General features: G+C 33.7%; 3 protein-coding genes across 7 annotated transcripts; 2 read left to right on the forward strand and 1 right to left on the reverse strand.

Annotated features, from left to right (window-relative positions):
* The first annotated feature begins 9,878 nt into the window (after nt 1-9,878).
* On the forward strand, nt 9,879-11,864 carry LOC106640530 (methylosome protein WDR77). Its single transcript, XM_014354603.2, has 4 exons — nt 9,879-10,299; nt 10,523-10,862; nt 10,945-11,117; nt 11,303-11,864. Exons 1-4 carry the CDS (start codon nt 10,182-10,184, stop codon nt 11,680-11,682), a joined length of 1,011 nt encoding a protein of 336 aa, XP_014210089.2. The 5' UTR covers nt 9,879-10,181; the 3' UTR covers nt 11,683-11,864.
* Nucleotides 11,865-12,128: 264 nt separating this feature from the next.
* Nucleotides 12,129-13,948, reverse strand: RfC3 (replication factor C subunit RfC3). 2 transcript variants are annotated; one of them, XM_089598294.1, is made up of 8 exons: nt 13,755-13,948; nt 13,616-13,680; nt 13,419-13,546; nt 13,182-13,344; nt 12,953-13,112; nt 12,670-12,881; nt 12,426-12,500; nt 12,129-12,352 (listed from the first exon to the last, which is right to left on the reverse strand). In XM_089598294.1, exons 1-8 carry the CDS (start codon nt 13,793-13,795, stop codon nt 12,207-12,209), a joined length of 990 nt encoding a protein of 329 aa, XP_089454420.1. In that variant the 5' UTR covers nt 13,796-13,948; the 3' UTR covers nt 12,129-12,206. The 2 variants fall into 2 exon arrangements, with proteins under 2 accessions (XP_089454420.1, XP_014210070.2); XM_014354584.2 differs by having other exon boundaries at nt 12,426-12,503.
* Nucleotides 13,949-17,024: 3,076 nt separating this feature from the next.
* LOC106640526 (splicing factor C9orf78) lies at nt 17,025-18,942 on the forward strand. 4 transcript variants are annotated; one of them, XM_089598420.1, is made up of 6 exons: nt 17,025-17,270; nt 17,394-17,527; nt 17,617-17,762; nt 17,840-18,058; nt 18,137-18,270; nt 18,358-18,942. In XM_089598420.1, exons 1-6 carry the CDS (start codon nt 17,174-17,176, stop codon nt 18,516-18,518), a joined length of 891 nt encoding a protein of 296 aa, XP_089454546.1. In that variant the 5' UTR covers nt 17,025-17,173; the 3' UTR covers nt 18,519-18,942. The 4 variants fall into 4 exon arrangements, with proteins under 4 accessions (XP_089454546.1, XP_014210083.2, XP_089454545.1 ...); XM_014354597.2 differs by having other exon boundaries at nt 17,026-17,295; nt 17,413-17,527; XM_089598419.1 differs by having other exon boundaries at nt 17,026-17,295; nt 17,413-17,521.
* Nucleotides 18,943-26,003: the final 7,061 nt, after the last annotated feature.

Here is a 26,003-nt window from a genome sequence, read left to right on the forward strand (position 1 = left end):
TTCTAATACAAAATATAAAACAATAAAAATGATTTATTATTAACAATTAATAATAGCTATTAGTTTTTGATCATCTTAAAAGTCAAGTATTAGATATTGATATTTACCATAAAAGATCTTCCCAGTTACTACTCGGTATTTTGATAATGACATTTATGACGAAAAAAAAAACCAATTTATTTAAATTTATTTCATAGTAACAAATTTATTTATCTCATAAGCCATGTAATATCTGTTATTCATTAAACAGGGATATACTCAACTCAACGAATTCTTCTTTATTGTGTTGTTTAAATGCATACATTTATTTGGAATTTTGTATTTAATTATTAAGAATGCTAACATAAAAAAGGTTAGCAATCCATATTTACAGGAATAGTACACCTGTTTCCCCTTTAAGTGGTATGGAAAAATAGATAAAATTGTGGATATAATTACATTGCCATGAAAACTTCAGTGATAAAGTGGGAAGGGGCGTAAAAATATACGTGCAGACGGCTGACGGCAGTGTTATGAGGGGTGCTAAGGTGTAGTGGGGGCTTTGGATATACGATTTTACTTTTATTAGATGGAGTTATTGAAATTTAGATAAAAGTAGTGAGGGTTATAGAAGAAGTGGGCGAAGATATAGACAGCCTCACCAAAATAATAATATAAAAAAGTTATACCTCTCACGAACCGGGAATGAAAAAATAAAAAAACTGTAAATAAGAAGGTGATCACGGTAGTGCAGCAGTTAAGTTGCAGTTCTGTCGATCTCCAAAGTAAATAAGCAGCTTTTGTCGCGGTTAATACTTGAATGGATGACCGTTCAAGTCTCGCTGTTTCCTCTATGCTGTTGACTTCCTAGGGTCGATTAACTGTTTCTCTTACGCTTCGTCAACATGATCATAGGTGTGATTGAGTAAATCCTGGTGTGTATACTTGCATTTTTATACTATAAGCATCTGGTCATGACTTAGGTTTGCTGGTTTGCACCGATAGCTGAAAAACACTATATGTTTGTATAAAAAAAGCCATGTCTAAGCGTAAGAGCGATGATGAATGATAGATTTAAAAAAAAAAAAAAAAAAACACTACTCATAAGAAGATAAACATTGAGCCTGTACACACAAATTCTAAAAGAGCAGAGAATAAGGAAATAACGGGAATTGGAGGAATAGTATGCTAGATGAAGCACGAAAAAGTGATGAATAAGGAATTTTCTTCCACCTACAAGAAAATCATTTTAGTTGATTACAAATATAGTATAATTATTCAGAAAAATTGTTTTTTCCAACCAAGGCTTCGGTTTTAATTGTTAAAAACAGATTGTAAAAATTAATCAAATTTTTTTCACATTTTGATTTGTAGGGGAGACCGAGTTACGACACGTTTACAAGGTTACTCTAGCACATTATTTTTAGTTTAATGCATCGAAAAAAAAATGTAGAAAAAATAAAAATTTTCCGTGTACGGGGAATGATCGGTACCTCCGGTAGGATACGACAAGCACACGAGACTAGTGACACTCTAGGAATGTATAGACATCTATCCCCAGTACTACTTTGTCTGACATTTTCAGTTAAACAGTCCCGAGTGCGTGCCACACGATTTAAACCAAGTCAATCTTCTTTTTTAAATGTTTACAGAATCAAAACCTTTATTAATATGCTCAAATATATACACCGAAATGCCGTCCATTACAGATTTTTATATACTAGTGGAGCTTCGCCTCCCTACGCCCTACGCGCGCAATTTTTGAATATCACTTAAATACTTAATTTTCTCACTTTGCCTTTTAAAGTTAAAAAAAATAATATGTCGAAATAAAAAGTTTTGTTGAAATTTACTAAATTGACGTAAAAAAATTTTTGTATAATGAAAACAAACATCCATACATCTGACATGACATATAAAAGTATCGAAATTCTAATATTAAAAATAATTTAAATAGAATAATACGCCAATCAACAAATGAAAAGAAAAAAAAATAGTGATAGTTTAAATGACAATAACAAAAAAATTTTAAAATTAAAAATAATTTCGATGATAAAGTAATTTTGAATGATGAAAAATTGATTGTTAAAAATTTTCTCAATTTTTTTATTTATTTATGATTATTATCACATGAGAGTAAGATTAATGGTAGTAAAACACACTGTCAATGAGAGGCAATATTATAAAAACTGCATTCTTGGAGATGATTATTTTGAAAATGTAATATTCAGTAATAATTAATTTGATCTTATGACACAAAGTAGAATTTTTGTTACTGCCATTGAAATTCAATGTTTTGTAACAATTTTTCATGTATTATACATTAAAATTACATTCGATGATTTCAGTAACGTTATATTTTTTAAATTATTCCCGTCATTTAAAATTGAGTATATTATTTTCTGGTGACATTGATTAAGGTGTATTTACTTTAATGACTTTTCAAAATCTAAGTACAAAAAAAAATTTAAGAAATGATACATTTTATTAATAAAAAAAAAAAAAAAAAAAAAAAAAAAAAAAAAAAAAAAAAAATTAAAGAAGTTGGAAAAATAAAAACAAATTATCGTGATCAAAATTGTAATCGTATCAGAGCAACAAATAAAAATAAATCTTCAATAGAACCTTTTTGCTATGGTGAAATGAGTTACAAACGTAAGTATTGTTCAGCAAAGTTCTAAAAAAAAACGTAAGAAATATAGTTGTTGTCACATTGACAAAATTTGTTTAAGTCCTCTGAGTGAATATGACAAAAAACTAAAAAAACTTCTTTTTTATGATAATACTTTTAGAATACTAATCCAATATTACAATAATATTTTTAATTTTGCATATTTTATAAGTTATGAGATAGAATAAAAAGGCAAATCTATTTATAACCTAAAAATTTAAGGACGAATTTGTCACGTTGTATATAATACTCTTAAATTAGGTGAGAGCGAAATACCTATTCGTCATGAGACGCGAGGGAGAGGTTTCAGTTCCAGTTATTGGCGCATGATGCTTTTTTACATTGTAGAATGGCGCTAAATTTTTGCGGTTTTCTTTTGAACACGTAAAATTGTAGAGGTTTTAGTTTCAGCTTCAGCCACTTCATTTTTGTGAGGACTCTTCGGTGCCAGTAGTCGCGTCTCATAGCGAATTGAACATAGTTAATTATATACATATGACTATCAAGTAGCGATTGAACAAGGATTAAATTCAAGTAAAAACAGTAACCTGATTAAAAATCACATAAAAATCCTGACTTTTATTATGAAGAAAAACCCTATAGCTAAAAACTGTAAATATTTGAATCAAATTGCTAATGTAAAAAAAATTCCTAATTATAAATTGGCGTTTTTAAGAAAAAGTGAATAAAAACATACCTACATCAAACCATTAACTGCTCCATGTGGAGCAATCATTGTTTCAGACTCAGAATGACCAGAAAATTTTAATTTCAATCTGTGTGTCTATCCTAAGAATTAAACAAAAAATCATCCAAAAGAAACATATTTAAATTAACTCTCCCATTTTGTTGATCCAGTGGTATTTCCATCAGGTGATTTAGGCTGGAGTACTAATAACTATAAAAATTGTTTTGATAGTTATTATAATAATAATAATAATAATAATAATAATAATAATAGTAACCTTACTATGTTACAATATTATTCATCTAGATTATCGTACAGACTAAATATAAAAAATTTTAGTCCCCTATTATATGCTGGAAAATTAACTCAACAATTTTTTTTACATGCATATTTCATGACTGAAAATCATAGACTAAACTATTTAGGAAATAATAAAAAAATTTAAGAACTGAATGTTTTGATAGTTAGACCATGTTATATGCAACAACATTATCAAGGTGCTATGGCTATAATGAGAAAATGTGGTAGACCAGATTTATTCATAACAGTTACGTGCAATCCTAAATAGTGAAAATTGAAAATAGTTCTGGCTAACTTTAAAAAAAAAAACAGTGTCAAACTACATATCAAATATAACTGTTCCACACAAACTTACAATCAATTTTAGACGATATAACTCGTAACAATATTTTTGGTAATATATTAGCTTATGCTTACTCAGTAGAGTTCCAAAAACGTGGACTACCGCATTCACATTTACTCATAACATTACCTTCTGATAATAAAACAATCACTCCTGAAGATATAAATGTGGAAATATGGAAATGTGCTTGCAAATACATATACAATAAAAAAATTATTAAGAGAGTGGGAAAAGTGGCTGAAAAGGGCTTGAACAAATATTAGAGCGTTTCGAAGACAATGTGTTCAGAAATTGTAAAGGGACTTCGGAGTTTTCTTAAAACTGTAAGGAAAGCTGAAGAGGTGCAAAAAGTAATATGACTAAAAATGACACGAAAACCGATATAATTTTACTCCAGAGATGTGGCTGAAGGGTGGCAGGAGAGAGGTCTTTAAAACTGTACTGGGTTGTACTGTTATTAAGTTATAAAATTGGAAGAGGGGTGGAGGGGGGCTAAACAAAATTGTGTTGGGTTATACTTTTAGTGGGTTACAAATTTGGGAAACGGTGGAGGGGGGTTAAACAAAAATTCAACCCAATTAAAATAAGATAAAAACTGATAGAATTTTACCTTATTTAGAGGGGCTGAAGGAGGGCTTATCAAAATATATAGTTTTTTTTTTTTAATATTATAGTGCTCTACGTCCGGCTCCTTTGATAAGAGCACTACTATGGGCACTTAGCACTTCGTAGAAAGAAGGGAAGAGGGATGGGAGGCCTCCCATTAAGGACGTTCATCACACATAGCGTTCTCTGAAGGATCTTCCTGAAATTTTTATTTTTATTTTTATTTTTTTTTTTTTTTTTTTTTTTGTTTGATGGAGCGGGGAGAGGAAAATCTTCATAGACACCCCAGCTAGTCCGGTGGTAGTGTCGGATTCACCCGGTGTGCCTACCGACTAAAAACTAACCTCCTCGCGTGGGACAGGTCCGTGAGGACCACTCCCCTAGAAGACAAAAGGGCATAGGAGAAGAAAGAAAAGGAAAATAACAGAGAATTTCGGAGGCTGACTCGCTCTCGAAGAGATGAGAGGAGGGGGCACTTACGCATCTGGGCGAAGCTCGAAATTTTTATAGGATGCTCATGGTGATGTTAGAAAGTCAGATGTACAATTTGAGACCATTTCATAACACCGTTCTTTAGATAATAAATGTTGATAATACTTCAATTTAACACGTAACCTTATGGAGAAGTCACATCAAAATGGAATTTATAAAAAAATGGTCTGAAGAATTTTTCCAATTTTTTTTTGCATGACACAATACCATAAAACTGATATTATACTGAATTTTCAGTGGGATCGACAAGTTATTTTTGCAATAAAATAAAAAAACAGTATCAGACGCCTATGTATAGGTATACAAATGCGTGCAAAACAATTGCTGGCGCTGCCGCATGCTTGCTCCCCCCTCACCGCTCTCGAGTTTTGCTCCGCTAACTGTGATGAACGTCCTTAAAGGAAGGGGATAGGGGGAATTAGGCAATTTTTTTGCGAGAAGGTCGCCTAAACCCTCCTCGAGGAGTATTGCGTGGTGAAAAAGCACAGAGATACTTGCCTGAAAAGTCGCACTGGCCGGGAATCGAACCACGGTCTCCCACGTACCAAAATCCACGACCTAGCCGACTGAGCCACCGCGCGCTATATATATATATTATACAATATATGGATATATATATATATATTAGATACTTCGCTTGTGAAAGTTATTTATACTATACCTACATTAGGGACGATTTGTTGCTCTCAGTCTACGGTGTACGATAGAACAGGTGTTTCCGTTATCTATATTACCGTACGTTACCTACAGTACAGACCCTACAGTATTACAGTAAATTTTTGTGAACATTTTGTGTCACTTCTGTTTTTTCACACCAGGTGTCGTATAGAAAACGAGGACCGAGCAGACGAGCACCTGGAGCAGGCTAATAAAATTGAAAGGGAGAAATAAAAATGATTGTAATTGTAAAACTTTATAAAAATTTATATTTATAGATTTGAATATAAATTAATTGAACTGTATCAAAAAAACTTGTGTAAAAGACTGTAAAAGTATCGCAACATTATTTAGTGCACCAAAAAATAACGAAAATCTGTATACACCATAGAGCGAGGTTATTTAGGTACCTTGTGATATAAACAAAGTTTTTTTTAAGCAGACGACTTATTATTTTCGCTAGTACGTATAACACTAGTATTCGCACTGTTCGTCTCAGCTCTTTGGGTCTAATATGTATTCGGACCTGAACAGCTGCACGTGAGCCCTCTGGTGTGATAAAAAAAAGCCAGCATCGGGGAAAAGCAACAGCTGATCCAGCTGAATAGCGGGGATGGTGTACGAATTGTTCGATTCGTTGTTAATTTTGCGTATTTTTTGGATCAAATTTTGAAAAGAAATCAAGTTAAAACCTCAGACTATCAGATTATCAAAAATTTGTGCATCGCTTGATTGTTTCGTGAGTAGCAAGTGCGTTTGTAAGTCGGTCGGTCTGATTACCACCATGTATTTTGTAAATTTATATACAGAGTGTCCCCCAGTTCCCCCACTAACAGCAAAGACGCACTGGTGGGGAAACCTATGTATAGATATACAAAATACATGGTGGTAATCAGACCGACCGACTTACAAACGCACTTGCCACTCACGAAACAATTAAGCGATGCACAAATTTTTGATAATCTAATTAATAGTCTGAGGTCTTAACTTGATTTCTTGTCAAAATTTGATCCAAAAAGTAAGCAAAATTAATAACGAATCGGACAATTCGTACACCATCCACGCTATTCAGCTGGATCAGCTTTTGCTTTTCCCGGATACAGGCTTTTTCTTTATCACACCAGAGGGCTCACGTGCAGCTGTTCAGGTCCGAATTCAGCTCCGGGAGTGCGTTCCGAAAGTCAGATTCACCGTGTAAATGGCAACGCTGCTGTCACAGATCGTCATATAAGGTAAAGTGACTACTGGAGCTGAGGTCCGAAATGCCAAAACAAATCGTGATTTTTAGCGACGGTGTTATGGAAAAAAGCGCGATTTGTTTTGGCATTTCGGACCTCAGCTCCAGTAGTCACTCTAGCTTATGTGACGATCTGTGACAGCAGCGTTGCCATTTACACGGCGAATCTGACTTTCAGAACGCACCCCGAATCCTCCGATAGCTTCCAATTCTCCGAACGCTCCGAGGTAGATAAATAAACAAACCTTTGGCCGGTTCGTCGCTTCGCCTACTTATACATGAGCTGTAATTGTGCTGAACTCCTAACCAGTCATACGCAGGGATGGACGTGTCATTTATTACGCGTCATAAGTTGAATTTACGAAGCGTCTAAAATTATAATAAAAGACACTTCGACAAACGTCAATTTCCGACACAAGTGTATTTACGACACTTAAGTAGCCGATGCTTGGCGAGGGGCGAGGGCGAGCTTACAGTGCTTACACAGCTCCAATGCTCCCAAAACAGAGACATAGCCCAGTGTGAAAATTCAAAACTTTTCAGCTTATAACACAAGCGCCTATCATCCAATAACCCAGGGTGCTGACTGGCCACTCTATTAAATAATGAATAATTAATAAATAACACAAGCGCCTAACACTAGATGACCCAAGGCACTTACTGGCTACTTTAATAATTAATAAAATGTTAAACAATATCACAAGCACCATTCAGCCTATGACCCAGGGCGCTTACTGGCTACTCTATTAATTAATCAAATCTTTATTAATAACAAGCGCCTATCACCTGATGACCCGGGGCGCTTACTGGCTATTTTATTAAATAAAAAAAAATTAATTTATAACTAAAGTGCCTATCACCAAGCGACCCGAGGCGCTTACTGGCCACTTTAATAATTAATCAAATGATAATCAATAACACAAGCGCCAATCACTAGGCAACTTGAAGTGCTTACTAATCGCTTTATTAATTCATAAAATAGAAACTAATAACACAAGCGCCAATCACCTGATGATTAAGGGCGCGTACTAGCCACTCTATTTGATAATACAATGTTAAACAATAACACAAGCGACAATCACCCGATGACCCAGGGTGCTTACTTGCCACGTTAATAATTAATAAAAGATTAATTGATAGCTAAAGTGCCTATAACCCAAAGACCCGGAACGCTTACTGGCCACTTTACTAATTAATAAAATGTTAAACAATAACACAACTGCGAATCATTAGAGAATCCAGGGCACTTCCTGGTCTCTACATTAATTAATCAAATGGTAAACAATAACACAAGCGCCTATCACCAAACAACCTAGGGCATTTACTATATTTGCTTTATTAATTAGTAAAGCATTGAATAATAACACAAGTGCTAATCACTAGGCAAATCGAGGCGCTTACTGGCCACTTAATAAAATTAAACCTTGGTTCGTCTGGTGACAAGCATTTGTGTTATTGTTCAACATTTTATTACTTAATAAAGTGGCCAGTAAGCGCCCCGGGTCATTGGGTGACAGGTGCTTGTGTTATTAATTGAAAATTTATTTTTCAATAGAGTGGCGAGTTAGCACCCTTTGTTATAAATTTTACACCCTTTGTTATTATTGGGTTATTGGCGTTTGTGTTGTAAGCTTAAAAGATTTGAATTTTCGTGCTGGGTTAGGTACTGGTTTTGTGAGCACTGCACTGCTCTCTTAATTTAACATAGTGATATTTGTACAATTTATTCAAAATAGTGTATATGCAGTGTAAATTAGTGAACATACACTATTTAAACAGTGAAACAGTCGCTTTTACTATTTCATAGTTGTATACTTATAACATTTTCAATAATGAATATTCAATGCGAAATAGCGAATATTCACTATTTTTCCAAGTTAACGTTTCACTATTTCAATTAGTTGTTAAAACTATTGTTGGTAGTACTTGAAAAATGTGTACGAATTGTGCAATTACCTTTATTTGGATCAAGATATTTTATTGGAATACTGATAAATAATTAGAATTAAAATTTGTATCGATTGGGTGCCAACGAGTTAGTTGTTAAAACTATTGTTGGTAGTACTTGAAAATTGTGTACGAATTGTGCAATTACCTTTATTTGGATCAAGATATTTTATTGGAATACTGATAAATAATTAGAATTAAAATTTGTATCGATTGGGTGCCAACGAGCGACCCTCATTTTTCACTATTTTGCTAGTGAAAATCTTGTTCACTTGCGCAAATAGTGAAATTTTCACTGTTTAAAATTAAGAGAGTGCCTTTTGACAGTTCCGTCGTTTTTTTGTTCAGTTTATCTTAAGTTATTGTATTATTATTTATTGAATTAATTAGTTATTTATTTGATAGATTCATCACAATAAGTGTAGAATTATCTCCTACTTGTTGACTCATTATCTTATTCGAATCTCACGCGCTTATTATTTTGATTTTGAAATTAGTGTCATTTATAACATATTATACAATTTACGACGCTTATGTCATATTATACACCTGACGTGTCGTAAACTCAGTGTCGCACTAGGTTTGTTCAAGCTGATTCTTGGGGACACTCGGAGAGACTCTGGGAGTCTCCGAGAATGGAATGAACAAGTATTCTTCTCCGAGTGTCTCCGAGAGACTCTGACTGTCCCCGAGAATCTATATGCACACGTTAGGTTAGATAAATTAAAATCCTATGTAGATTCACTCTAACACTAAGATATTCTGTTTACTTTTTGCACTTACCTAACCTAACGTGTGCAAATACATTCTCGGGGACAGTCAGGGGCCGTACCATTTAACTTTTTTTTGCTTCACAGGCCTGTGTTATAACATAGGCCGATGTACAGAAAAATAGTTATATGGTACGGACCCAGAGTCTCTCGGAGACACTCGGAGAAGAATACTTGTTCATTCCCTTCTCGGAGACTCCCAGGGGCCGTACCATATAACTTTTTTTTTGCTTCACAGGTCTATGTTATAACATAGGCCGATGTACAGAAAAATAGTTATATGGTACGGACCCTGAGTCTCTCCGAGTGTCCCCGAGAATCAGCTTGAACAAACCTACTATTTACCCATCCCTGGTCATGTGGTCATACGTAAAACACATGGGCCGGCTTCCAAAACAAACTTCTGACTCTCATATACGATTTGGAGCAAGTCTTTTTAAAGAAGCAAGTTCATAAAATCTATACTTATTTTCACTTTTATATAGTTTAAAATGGAGCAACAGACTGAAACGGTCGACCCAAATTTAAATGCTGAGGCTTACAGAAATTTGACCTTGGCGAATAATCTGCTTCATGACAAACAGCTCGAGGTTGTTATTGTGCACAGAGGTGAGTTTTAGATCAACTAAGTAAAACCTGATAGGTATGTTATTGATATAATGTTTTATTTATGTTCTGCTTACTTTCATTATTTATGTAAATTTAATAATCTATATTAACTTTTTTATGAACATCTATACTATTTCATGAATGGTCTTATGGTGGATTCTTTTATTTATAAACAAACTATAATTAACTCAAATTTAACATGTGCTCTTGTACATACTTGTAGATGACAGTTTGGTACTCGGAGCCAGTAACATGGTAGATCGTTACTGGTATGGAACACTGTGGTATTTTAGTGAGCCTGTAGGTTTTGATCGCAACAGTTACTCAGCTGCTACAAGAACTGAAAGTGGAGTGCGTGATGCTGTGTTCCTTGGAAAACATGACAAATTTTTTGTTGGAGAAGACAGTGGGCTTGTGCAAATCTACGAAGTAACACTAAACACAGACACTAAGGCAAAAGATTTACAATTCACAGGCTACTCTTGCCAACATGATGACAGTGTTACATCAATCGCAGCTTTCTATGACAATACTCACACTGTCTCAGGAGGAATGGATTGCAAGTAAGACATTGATAGCACATTTAAATGTCAACAAATATTGTTCTAAAGGTATAATGTACATGAAATTTTATTTATATTTTAGCATCAAAATCTGGGATACAACAGAAATGATAACCACATTATCATTCAATCAGGCTCAAACTAATGTTATTACTGGCATTGCAGCACAATTTGAAAGTGATGCAGTGTTTGTGTCTACATCTTTGGATTCTGAAGCACTTCTTTGGGATATAAGAGATCCAAAACCGGCTACTGGTTAGTGAACATTTTTTTTTTTTTTTTTCTTTAGATCTGTAAGTGAGCATATGATATCTAGTTATAGCTTTTTTCAAGATGAAGAAAAATTATTATCAACTGAAATAAGATTTAAATTGTCCATGAAACTATAGTTAAAATTTTTTACACAATGAAAGATAAAGTAAAATTTTTTTTACTTCAAGGTTTATGGGAAAAACAAGATTGTGGTCTAACAGCTGTGTCTTGGAAACCTAATGATCAAAATGTTTTGGCTCTTGGAGCCGAAGATGGAAGTGTTATCATATTAGATATTCGACACATTGGTCCTAATCCTATACATGAATCTGTCCAGTTTCCTCGTGGAGTAAGAAAATTACTGTTCAATACGGTAAATCCAACTCAATTGGCAGGCTGTTGTGATTCTACGGAAGTTAAAGTTTTAAATGTTAAAGAAGATAATGTAGAAGTTATTTTTGAAAACAATGCACATTCTGACTTTGTTCGAGGACTGGCATGGCACCAAAATGATTTGATAACGTGCTCCTGGGACAATATAGTGATACGACATTCTATAGTGTCTTGAATAGTTTGAACAAGCGTATTTTTAAAAATATAAATGTAGTTGTTTCTTTTTTTCAATCCCACAAAAAATTTTCTTTCACAGGAATTATAATGTTCAAGTTTTTGTTGAAAAACGAATTACTTGACAAAAAAATCGATTACACACAAAACGTTACATTATTTAGTTACTGCAATAAATTATAAAGTATTAAACATTTTTTAAAACCAATCTTCTTGCTTATCATTCGTTGATTTTTCAAATAAGATAATAAAATCCATAACTTTTTCAATAAATACATGTATCAAATTATTATGGCGTACTTTACCAAGAGATAACAACCTATTTCAACCATTCACTTTGTAACAGAGTAAACAGTAATAAAGATATATAGATCATTGAAACATTCGTTTTAACAGGCCAAGTGCCCATAAAATAAAAAAAAGAGAGTGGTTATAAAATAAGATTCGTTTTTTTTTGTAAATAACTTATTTATTAAAATAATTTTAAACATAAAAAAACTTCGAAAATAACTCATTTCAGTTGGTTCAAGGAATTTCTATTTCTCGAGGCTTTTGAAATGCAGAAACAAGAGCATTCAACTGTACAGCTTCGTTACAGCCACTGATGACCCGTTTTTCAATTTCTGCCATCCTTATAATAAGTTCAATCAATACATCATCTGGAAACTCAACTAAAAAATAGATGAAATTAAAATTAACTGAAATCCCAGGTAGAGGCTTCACTGACTGATAGTAAGTACTTACTCTTATTAACAAGACCTTGAAGTTCTGTTAATATATCCTGTAAAGCTAGTCCTTTTCTAGTTTTTAAATCTTGAACTTCTGATTTACTAATAAGGATCATAAATTATTTTGGTGAAATAGGCTTAATTAATTACGTCGGGTTTTACATTTTATAGTTAAATAAGTAAGGACAATTTTTAAGAAAAAAAACTTACACAAGATACTAGACTTATAGTATACATGGGTTGAGTTATTAAAAGGATACTGTTGTAAGCAAATTCATAAGATTCATTTAAAAGCCAATTAACAATGTTCTTTATATCATTTGGTAGCGGATGCCCAACACAGGCGTAAACATTTTCTTCATTGACGCATCCAAAAGCTAGCCACGTGCTTTGTAAAACATTAATAACTCTTCTCATATCACCACCACTTAGAGTCATTAACGCCTGCTTGCCATCTTCCGTCACATTAACACTAAAACAATTTATTCATTATAGATTATTTTAAAAAATAAAGTAAATCTATTTACTCAAATTGTTACGAACTTTTCTTCTTTAACAACATGCTCTAAACGTGGCAGAATTTGTGCTGGAGCAAGTGGGCCAAATCTAAACTTTGTACAACGAGATTGAAGAGCAGGGATGATTTTGCTCAAATAATTGCATATAATACAAAATCTTACATTATCAGTGTACTTTTCAATAACTGAAATCATATTCAAATTATGTTGGTTAGTTATCAAACACATTATCGACACAAAAAAAAAAAACTAACTTCTTCTAAGTGCATTTTGAGCGTCATTAGTCATGGCATCAGCTTCATCAAGTATAATTAATTTGAACCCCGATCTGTACATTGTGCCTGTGCTGGCAAAACTTAATATCTGACCTCTAACAATACCAATACCTCTATCATCTGACGCATTCAGCTCCAAAACCTGAAAAGAAAGTTACGAGTGATAAAAACTGTTTGTCATGCATAGGTAATCAAACGAAGTAAATGGATATGTACCATTGAATTAAACTGCTGTGGTGTGTAAAGTTTTTTGGCACATGCAAGAATTGTACTGGTCTTACCAGTACCTGGAGGACCATACAGTAACAAGTGAGGCAGCTGATTTTCATCAATGAACTTGTTGACTGTAATACACGCGATTTACAATGTAATTAATGAAACGCCATGAAAGGTGCTTTACACCAACAACTTACTTGTTTGGATGATCTCTTCGTGAGAAATAAGATCAGATAATTTATTTGGTCTATACTTTTCAACCCTAAAAATACATAAAATAGCAAACGATATTATTTAATAAATAAAGAATAAATACATTTTGAAAATTTAATTCACCATGGCAAATTGGACACTGTTTTAGCCACGTTTGGTGACATTTTCTATTCACTCCTGATCTTACAATAACTATTTGTTTATGTATACTGTATACTATCAATGAGGTTATGTTATGAAAATATTGAATACAAAAAGTGCGCGCATTAGCTTTGTTTTGGACGTTTTGGCCGTTTTGGGTTTTGGCCATAGAGGTATAAGAATAGAGGAGAAAAGGGGGCCTGAGGTGTGAGTGAGTCCCACATGGGGAATTGGGGATGGGATGGGACCATATGTTCTATGTCTTACACCGTGTGCCGTACACACAGCCCGTACACTCCTCCAGAACGAGCTCTATAAATTTGTTCGATTAAGAGGTTCCGAGCGCTCGGAGCGCTCCAACTGCTCCACACGCGCTCATAATCAGGAAACCTAAAAAAGCCGTATAGTCCGGGAGCCAGGGTACTTTTCGTAGCCGATGGAGGTCCATGGCTGCATCAAAGTTTTTTTTATGTATTTTGATGCGCTGAATCCGATTTTCGAAGGTGCTTGGCTGTGAAGTTGGCCGATTAATTGTTATAAACATTTTTTATAAACAAATAAGACATTTTCATTTTTTTGACATAAAAAAATTTTTTTTAGATTCTTTGGCCAATTTTAAGACAAAAAGTATTCTTGTCATTTTTTCGTAAAACCCTTCGTTTACGAGTAAAAAATTCACGAAGTTTCGAAAAACAGGGTTTTTCACGAAATTCGACCATGCGTTGCACATTTATTAATGCACATTTTTTAATCCAACACGGCTTAAAACTTTCGTATAATATAGTACTACAATAATATGGAATGAGCAATCTATGATTTGAATTGGATTTTTATCTAGCAATGCCTCATCGTTAGGTCTATTGCGTGCTTACGCGGTAAGTATGTACTGGGGACCACACATGAGAGTTCATTATGTTTATTTATAAAGAGCTGCATTTAAACTTTCTTCCGATATTCTACTGTAAAAAGGAAAAAGGGTAAGTAGTAAAACAAGTTTATGTAATGCAAATGATAAACTGAGACTAAGAATTCAGTTAATTTAAGTTAATATGTCACCTTAATGCTTCATGTTCTAAAATGTACAAATTGTGGACAACGCAAATATTTGGGTTACTGGGAATCATTTATGCATTTATTAGATTATTGTTGCTAAAAACATGATGGATAAATAAAAAAAATTTTTTTTCAAAAATAAAAAAAAATTTTGTTTAAATAAATTGTTTAACAATATGCTACCTAACAATTTTTATGATGTGCATCCTTAGACATTTAAATAAGGAGTGAAAATATCGGAAGAAAGTTTAAATGCAGCTCTTTGTAAATAAACATAATGAAATTTCATGCGTGGTGTCCAGTACATACTTACCGCGTAAGCACGCAATAGACCTAACGATGAGGCATTGCTAGATAAAAATCCAATTCAAATCATACATTGCTCATTCCATATCAGGGAACGTGGGGCGGAGGTGGGCACCTTTTTTTCATTATTTCACTGTGACAACAATTTTGAGTATTTTATTATTGTCCAAGCGTTATTGACACGGTAAGAACCTTAACTTTACCGTGCCATACTTTGCTAAACTTTAATCTATATATATATATTTTTTTTATGCTGAAGAACGAGAACATCCAAAACTGCTCACTCGTGCCTCACCATAGGGTACGGATGAGCAGGGGGTGGGGCGCGGATGGGCACGGATAAATAATGCACCCAGTATGAAAGTGTGTAGGTTTTGAAACTGATCTTAAATCTAAGTTTATTTTGCAGTACTTACAGTATTCGTATTAAAAATATTGTAACAAATAATATAATATACATAATTTTTAAGTATTAATCTCTTGTAATTTTAAATCACATTTTAATCGCATATACGTCACAATATTATCGCATTTCTTTGGATTGATTCATGCTAATACAACACTCAAAAGTAATATATTTTGAAAAATAATTAAAATAAAGAATTAGATATCGTTTTGAAAAATAATTGGTATATTTTCAATCGAGATGCAATCCTAACTATAAAGTAGCCTAACCTATAAAGTATGACAGCTGACAGCTAACCACATACAACTGGTATACCTATACCTACAAATAGCAGACGCTCGATGCGGAACTGCTTTCTTGCTCGGGCCCATTTGCGCCCCACCTTGGTGCCCATTCCCACCCTCGCAACACATATTTTTTATTTATTAATAACTCTTTTATTACAAGTAAAAAAAAAATTAAAAAAATAGCCCGTCAAAGTTAAAGATCTAAGCTTTCGAATAATATCATGGATAATTATGTAGGTCATATATAATAAATTTGCCAAGTGATTAAAAATTTTTTTTTTGTAGGTTATCTTCGACTAAGAATTGAATCAGCTCGTAGTAAAAAAAAAAAGCTTTTAGTCCGGTAAATTTGTTTGGATAGAGAAACTATTGATGTTGTATATGTATATTACAGAGGATTCAGCTAAAAATATGTTTTTATTTTTAAATATTTGCATGCCCATTTTATCGGCTATGCCCACCTCCGCCCCACGTTCCCTATTGTAGTACTATATTATACGAAAGTTTTAAGCCGTGTTGGATTAAAAAATATGCATTAATGAATGTGCAACGTATGGTCGAATTTCGTGAAAACCCTGTTTTTCGAAACTTCGTGAATTTTTTACTCGTAAATGAAGGGTTCTACGAAAAAATGACAAGAATACTTTTTGTCTTAAAATTGGCCAAAGAATTTAAAAAAAATTTTTTTATGTCAAAAAAATGAAAATGTCTTATTTGTTTATAAAAAATGTTTATAACAATTAATCGGCCAACTTTACAGCCAAGCACGTTCGAAAATCGGATTCAGCGCATCAAAATACAAAAAAAAACTTTGGTGCAGCCATGGACCTCCATCGGCTACGAAAAGTACCCTGGCTCCCGGACTAGTAAGAGAGCCAGCTAATTATCTTAACCTCTTATCTGGGGCCGTACCATATAACTTTTATTCGCTTCGCAGGCCTATATATGTTGTTATATAGGCCCGCGAAGCGAAAAAAAAGGTATATGCATATATGGTATGGTATGGCCTCTGTAGATAATTTACTTACACTAGATCACAAGTAAATCGGGCGCTACAACGGATTTTTTGGGTCACCAGGAGCCGTACCATATAACTTTTTTTGCTTTGCAGACCTATGTTATAACATAGGTCGATGTACTGAAAAATAGTTACATGGTACGACCCCTGGGCCGAGAGCACGTGTAGAGCGCTCCGAGTGCTCGGAACCTCTTAATCGAACAAATCTTATGTTTCTTATGTTTATAGTTCTCATTGTTTGGTTCTGGTAATATAGTATCCTGTTGTCACTCAGCTTTTGTTTTTTTTTTGTAATCCAGAATTGGAGATAACATATAATTTTACAGAAATCATGACTAGCGACGATGAAGCGTCTGAAAAAATTGTTTTTAAAAAGAAAAAGGTGAAAGCCTTGAGAAAGCGGAAAACGTCGTCCTCAGATGAAAACAGTGGTAGTGAAGACAATTTTAACAGGTACCTAATTGTCTCTTACAGTTAAATTTTCAATTAATATTTTGGATATCCAACTAACCAGAAAATACATACATACATTTATGTGTAAATATATACAGGTATGCATACTAATTGTAGATTTCAGTTAGAAGAACTAAGAACTGTTCAAAAACTACGTGAACGTCCAAAAGGAGTAAATATTGTTGGATTAGCTTTAGGTGAGGCTGCAACACCCATTGACAGAATAGTTGATGTAGGTTTGATTTTTTAGATTTTTTAAACTAATTAAAGTGACTACTTTCTTCTTACTTATTATTAAGTTACTTTGTCTTTGTTTTGAAGTCCGATCCATTTAAAGTCAAAGCAGGTGGAATGGTAAACATGACTGCTTTGAAAAACAGTAAAATTAAACAAGATGATGCTTATGATACTGGGATTGGAACTCAGTTTAATGCAGAAACAAACAAACGCGATGAAGATGATGAAATGTGAATACTTTGGTAAACTTTGATTTTTTTTAAGTAGAACTGTAGAAGTTACTATATTTGAGAATTTATATTATCAGGGTCAAGTACATCGAGGAAGAGCTACAAAAAAGAAAGAATAAAAACAGTATTAACCGAGAGGACGATGCCAATAAAAATAAAATGCTTTACTGCTCACCAGAAGAAGCAGCACTTCAAGCAGTGCCTGAGCACTTGAGGCAAAGTTCATCACACAAAAGTGAAGAGATGTTATCGAATCAAATGCTTTCTGGAATTCCTGAAGTTGATCTGGGCATAGAGTACATGTTGCATATTTTTAAACTCAAAACTTATGTGACAAGATCTTCTATTGTAACATAATTATTGTAATTTTTCAGAGCCAAAATTCGCAATATTGAATCAACCGAGGAGGCAAAGTTAAAATTACTGTGGGAGAGGCATAGAAAGAAGGACGGTCCATCTCAGTTTGTGCCTACTAATATGGCTGTGAACTTTGTTCAACACAACAGATGTAAAATATGATTTCCAAGTGGATAACCTGGTTATTTTTATTGTTGTACCTTCATAATATTTAATCATCTATTTATTGATTTTTCAGTTAATTTAGATGATGATGCACAAAAAAGAAAGAGACAAGGATCTTCTCAGAGACATATACCGCAAACATCAAACTCAAAAGATAAGAGAAAAGATAGCGATGAAAAAGCTACCGATGATTATCACTATGAGAGATTTAAAAAACAGTTTAGGCGATTTTAATGCATTTTGTTTGCTAAATACAAAGTTTGTATATAATCGTGACTCAAAAGAAATTTTGTACATTACAGAAATATACATTTTGCAAACATAAAAGCTGAGCTTGCTTGGTTATCAGCACTCACTGTTATCTGAGTCGTGCATCATACATCATACATCATAAAAATTGTTGCTCCAAAACATTATATTTATGGCTTCTAATATGCTGAAAAACTTACTATTTGATTCGTTTCAGTCTATAAGACCTTTTAATAAAAAAAAAAAATTACTTATCTTATGCTACTAGGGTTGAGAAGTATATGAAAAAATAGAAATATCGAAAGAAGCAGTAAATAATTGTTACTAATTATCACTATCTGAGACTTGACGTTTGAAATTTATCAAAAACTCACCTGAAAAAACGGATGATAGAATTCTATGTGTAATTAATCCAGGAAAGCGGTACGGCATTACAACATGTGGTTCTACATATGGCTTCATATCAGGGGTCTTACTATTTCAGGAATTACAAAAAAGTTGAAGTTTTTTTTTTTTTTTTTTTTTATATTCAAGAAAAATCAGCTGAATCCCTTGTTTTGAAGTTATCATCCAGATGTTAACATTTATTGTTAACAGTAAATAACGTATTACGGTATTCAGTAGTTATTTCTAGATGACAAAATTTTTTTTTTTTCGATCTGTAATTCCATGTATTTTTCCACATGGAATTACATACGGCATTACCAATCTGAAACACCTTATGTAAAACCATATTAATGCCGGTCGGCTTTCCTGAAGTATTTATACATATACGATTCTGATTGATAAATTCTGGCTGATACATAACCAAAGAAAAAATTTTACACCGGTGGACTTGAACCAGATACTCGAGTACTTACATTCTATATTTTCTGCTTGAAATTACCGTGTTAGTATTTACATATAATTTTGAAGTCGCTGATAAGACCACCTACACCCTAGCCTGCAAAGTGTTGTGTATACAAAAATAAAAAATAAAGGGTCGTATATTTTCAATTACTTCAACCACCTATGCATAAAGTTTTAATTGCTTCTGTCTCGAAATAGCAACAAAAAAAATATTTTTGAGAAGAAAAATTGGCTTATCTTTGACAGGTGATAACAAAATAAATACGGAACACTTCGAATTGCTTCTACCGCCAATGAACTGCTTTTGACCTCTTCTTAATTGCTTCGGTGAGTTTGATAACAGCTTCGTTAATATAAATAATTTATTGATAGAAATTGGATTTCCAGCAATAATCTAGGAAATATTAATAGAAATAGTTGTGACGCGCGCATGCGTGAATGTCAAATACTTAACTGGAAATACTTAGTTGCTGGAAATCCAATTTCTATCAACCAATTATTTAAATTAACGAAGCTGTTATCAAACTCACCGAAGAAATTAAGAAGAGGTCAAAAGCAGTTCATTGGCGGTAGAAGCAATTCGAAATGTTCCGTATTTATTGTGTTATCACCTGTCAAAGATAAGCCAATTTTTCTTCTCAAAAATAATTTTTTTGTTGCTATTTTGAGACAGAAGCAATTAAAACTTTATGCATAGGTGGTCGAAGTAATTGAAAATATACGACTCTTCATTTTTTATTTTTGTATACACAACATTTTGCAGGCTGGGGTGTAGGTAGTGCTGATGAGAACGAATCGTGGGTTCTTTTAACCTTATTGGGTATTGGGTCAAGATCAAAGTTATTTTAAAGTCAAATTACGTAAAATAAGTATAACGATATTAGGCAAGGCCTCTGTATGATCCTCACGTAACACAGCACTACAAAAACCATCATTTTATTGAATTACACGATTTTCTAGAAATTCTAGGCTGTAAATTAGTTCCCCAGCTAGTAGTTAACCGATGGTAAAACATTCTTCATGAAACTGTACACTTTATTGACTAGAATATGATGGCGCGCTTCTTCCAATATTTTTATAATTGTATTCGTAACCTTATCAAACCGTGATATTTCTCTACTTTAGCAAATTTCTTGAATTTGACCTTATAATGACCTCAATCTTGATCTGATAGAGTCGAACGGACCACGGATTTGGGTTCAGCGACAAAAACATAATTACAGTAATAAAGCCCACCATTTTTTTGTAATGCTGTGTTATAATTACTGTTAATAACAGTTTTTTAAATTATATTATAGTAATGGTAAAAAAAATAAAAATTTTATTAAAAAGTATATTGTTTCATAAGTTTCCTAATGATTATGTGCTTTGTATTTTAAAATCTTTCAAAATTCGCAGACAAACATGGCGGCGCGATGGAAGCATTCCTAAGGCCGCGGTCACATAGAGAGCGTAACGCGTACCGCGTAACCATTTGAGCCCATGAGAGTGAGAGTAAGGTTCGCGTACTTTATCTCTCTCACTCTTATGGGCTCAAATGGTTACGCGGTACGCGTTACGCTCTCCATGTGACTGCGGCCTAAGGATGCTTGTACATACAGTAGATGACCAGGGGCCGTACCATATAACTTTTTTTTGCTTCACAGGCCTATGTTATAACATAGGCCGATGTACAGAAAAATAGTTATATGGTACGGACCCAGGGAGCGAGGGAGCTATTCACATAGACATTTTTTGCTTATTTCATTATTGAAAAGGGGGTTCCACTGTTCCGCTAAACTCAAAGTGAGTGAACAGACTGAACATACCTATACCTCTTTTTCCATCAGGCAACAAAGCCTATGGTCACAACTATTGTAGGTTATAAATAACAAATAAATTGGTTATTGATTTTCATTCAGTTATTCTGTACAATGGATTGTAATGAAAAGCAGATCATAGGAATATCATCATTAACCTTACAAGACTGTAGGTCTGTTCAGTCTGTTCACTCAATTTGAGTTTAGCGGATCAGTGGAACCCCCTTTTCAATATGAACGTTCACAATGAAATAAGCAAAAAATGTCTATGTGAATAGCTCCCAGATATTTGCGATCTCTCCGAGAAGACCTCGTCGGAGGGGTCGAGGGGTCACGAATATTCCCGAATAGAAATAAATTCCGTTTACCTGAAGGCTCCTTCAGGGCCATCTCCCACTACCGGATACTAATTTCGATGGCCCCGGTAGGTGGCGTTACCAGATGCGTGTCCGGGCGGGTTCAGGCGACCTGAAAGTACGGTTACCATGTACTGACCATGCTCGGCCCTGAAGGTACATCTTCAACTTAGAGGTTATAGCTTATGCTCCGATTACTTCAAATTATCGTTGTATAAAAATAAGTACTTTTAAAGTAATAAATAAACGTGCACTATCAATAAAAAGTTCGAATCTCGTTTGTACTGTAAGAAAGTTTAAACGCGATGTATAAGAAAATGGAAAGCTGGAGAACTCGACAAAAACAGAAAAATTCCGAAAACTATCAATGTGAGTGATGCAATACACATTCATAATTTGGTCATTTAATATGAAAAAGCTATTGACGTGAATAATTATTTCGATGAAATACACTGCTTCAATCATAAAAATTATGATTTATTCATTGATGTATCAGAGTTGAGTGAAAGTAGTGTCGAGGATGAACGGAAAATGTTTGCTGACAAGTATCGCTTTGCTCCTGCTGATGATAGTGATGATGATGATGATGATGATGATAATGATGATAGCAGTGATGATAATGATAATGATGATCGAAAATATTACAGCAACTGTGCCAGTGAATATGTTGATGAAGAAAGTGATGGAAAAATTCCGAACAATCATTTAATGCAAAGGTCCTGATAAACTATGCAAGGGTGTGCAAGCCAGATTATGGACACATCAATTTTTTATTGAAGGAGTTTAAAAAGTATGATCCTACTTTACCCATGTCACACAAAACATGATAATTTTTAACTTGTATATATTAGGAAATAAAAATTTTTTATTCATCTTACATTGTTTTACATAGTTTTATTTTCATTAGCTACGCTATTTTAATGTCACTGACGTTTGTTAAATTTATTATTTGTTTAATTTGTACTTGGTACCTCACGGGCACTCCACGGTCCATTCCTGGCAACCAAAACCTAAGGAATCCTGAACCTACCTGGAAACGCACCTGGTAACAGTTTGTACACTGCCCGGAAATACTGCCGGAAGAGGTCCAGAGACCAAGCTTAAGGCACCGGAGCTGGTCCTGCTACCTGCCGGAATGTGTATTTCTATTCGGGTTACAGATCTGTAATATTCGTGACCCCTCCCCCCTCCGACGAGAGGTCAAGTGCAGTGTTGCAGAGCTGGCAGATGAGCCGCCATGTTTAGGACTTTTTTTAGAAACTGTATATCTATGTACTGTATTTCCACACTACTTATATCATTTCGATGTATGTCACTCAAACATGTGAAGCTCACAGACGTGAGATTTCGAGCCAGTGATTGGTTGATTAGGATTGTGTGTGTGTTGGTCATGAATATGGCAGAATCAATCAGGAGAAGCTCCCGTATCTGCCACACTGCACTTGACCTTGTGTAGCGAATAAGTATCTGGCCGTCTATAGAGTGGATATAAGGGAGTGAAGCCGAAGTGTCGGAAAGTAACTGATGGGCTCTGCCATTTTATGGACTAACTGAGAAAATAAGCCAACAGGAGGTGTGTATTGGGATCGGAACTCAAGAGCTTACTCCCGGAGCTTCAAATGTTTTCCAGAATGATTAAAGATAGAAACATCGAGGGTGTTGCTGCCGAAGAGCCCAGCTTACGGTAATAGAACTATAATAATAGAAGAAACTATTAAATCATCATTTTTATGGAACTTCTTCAAAATTTTAAGATTACAAAATAATATCCGTTCTAGTAATAACGAATTTTCAAAATTAAGAATATTGGAGAAGGGGACATAGAAACATTTAACATTCCTAAATCCTGGATAACAGATGATGTCTGTACCAAAATATTTGGTAATTACAGCAACTGTTTTGACAATAACGTGATACTAACTTCACATAATGAATATACTTTTTTTTTAAACAATAAGATTTTAAGTAAATTACATGGGGAAACTAAAACTTATTACAGCATCGATACTGCAACATATAAAGGTGTTGATAAATCAGATGATAATATTTATATAAATTTTCCCGTAGAAATGTTAAACAACATTCGTGAAGGCTTGCCACCTCATGAACTTAAATTAAAAATAGGTACAATAGTAATGTTAATTCGAAATTTGAGTATATCCGACGGATTATGTAACGATACACGATTGCGAATTACTAATTTACTGAAGTATAATGTAGAAGGCGAAATAGTAACGGGAGAAAAATTGGTAATAAAGTTTTCATTCCGAGAATTACATTAAATACTGGAAATACTTCATCATTACCTTTTTATATAGAAAACAATTCCCATTAGTTGTAGCATTTGCTATGACTATAAATAAGTCTCAAGGTCAAAGTTTTGATGATGTGGGATTAAACTTAACAAAACCTTTATTTTCTCATGGTCAATTATACGTGGCTTTATCAAGATGCAAAAATAAAAATGGAATTTTTGTTCAAGTCGATAGAGAAAACAGTTTAGAGATTGAAAATATAGTTTGGAAAGAAATTTTTGAATATAATAATGTATCTAATATTCATAACATGATTTAATTATTATTTTTTTATGTATAGGTAAAATTTATTAATTAATAATATATGTCATGAATGTATATCGTGTTCATCTATTGTACCAATTTCAGCATTAATTTAAAACAGAATAGAAATGGACGTAAGTCTTCGTGGTTTAATCAGGCTTTATAAGATGACTCATAAAGTGATGCGAAACTTTCATTGTTTATATTAATGATACTCTAAATTTAACTTAAGTTTATGTACGTAAAAAGAAGAATTGTGTATTAAAGGACTATATCAGTGATAATGATATAATAATTATGCGCACCAATATATGTGTATATATTATTTGGTTTCAAAATAATGTTAACTCCATATAAATTGGTTTTTAAACGTACTTAGTTGTATAAATAATGATGTTTTGCGCAACAACCCCCTATGAATCAATTATATGAATTTAAATTTCTTCTTGACGATGAAATAAATCATGGCGATAAAACAGTTTTGTCTAAAGATAGGTAAAGACGGTATGATCACGGTCAGGTTCCCCAAAAGTAGTGTGGGGAGGCAGTGGGGACCATGAAAAAATTGGTGGGGGTCGGTGGGAGGGCCTTAGGGCCTAGGTGGGGGGATGTGGGTGTTTTGAGAAAAAATACTATACAATATTTCCATGTGATTTGGTAGGAATGTGGTAATAGACTTTAACACATTGACAGGGCTGGCAAAATGCAACGTTACAAAATGCTAACAAAAAAAGTCAGCCCACCAAAAAATTTATGCTTACAAAGAAACCAAGGGATCCAATAAATCGAAATACAATTGATTGTATTTAAGTTTAGCTGATTATCGTATTGTGCACTAATCTGTAACTATTCGATTAAATATTAAAACATACATTGTTATTATACCATAAGGCCATATCAAACCCCCTGGCTTAAATAAAGACTTATACTATACTTCTATACTATACATATAATATTTTGTGGGGGGTCGGTGGGGGGGGGGTTGAATGGAGGGCAGTAGGGGGGGCGAATGGTGGGCAGTAGGGGGCGGTGGGGGGTTTGTGTGAAATGCCCCACTGAGTTAACTATATAATATAGAAAGATATATATATATATATATTTTTTTTTTCGGGGACAGCTGCATAACTGTGTATATTGCAGATTGTATGTGTGTATTAGTAAAGCAGTATTTACTCATATTAAGTATTAAGTACGAAGATTTACTCAAGTTTAATTATTTTAATAAATTACTACGGGTGACAAAGAATAGCGTTTATTGTTGTTAAATTTAAAAAGAGTTCGTGAGCTAATAAAATTTTGAAGCGTGGAACAATCAATGAAGTGGGAGTATTTAATAATGAGAGTAATTTGCAAATAAATTATTCTTATGAATGTCATTACGAATTAGATTTATATGCATTGCCTACATTAATTACTAAATTTTATTTTCATACCTCTCTTTATTTTTCTAACCCTGTCCTTTATAGGTTAATTGGGATGCCAATATTGGCCCCCCATAATGCCCCATTACACTGCGCTATCTACCTCTATGTGTTTGCCCTGTTTGGACCTACATAGGTAACTGGGAATCCAATGTAGACCCAACATGAAGCCCTCTTAAGTTTTCCGATCGGGATAACACATCGATGAACCATACTTTTTTAAAAAATTAACCCAACAGCCCTGACTGATATTTTCAGTAAAGGATAGTACATCAACATTTTATTCTGCTTGTTTCTACTATTATTTCCGTTATTGATGGGCACGTTCGATTATCGTATGGTTCATGATATTTGTACTATTAGTTCTATACTCATAGTAAAAGACATAGAACAGGTGGTCCCATCGTCCCACGTAGGCATAATTTTTGTGAAATATTTGTGCTGTTTCATTAAATATCTAACAGATGGAGAATAAGAGTCGAAAACT

The sequence above is a fragment of the Copidosoma floridanum genome, unplaced genomic scaffold (genome assembly GCF_036245765.1).
Source record: "Copidosoma floridanum isolate Cflo_tuat_1 unplaced genomic scaffold, Cflo_Japanese_pri ptg000006l, whole genome shotgun sequence".
NCBI classification, from domain to species: domain Eukaryota; kingdom Metazoa; phylum Arthropoda; class Insecta; order Hymenoptera; family Encyrtidae; genus Copidosoma; species Copidosoma floridanum.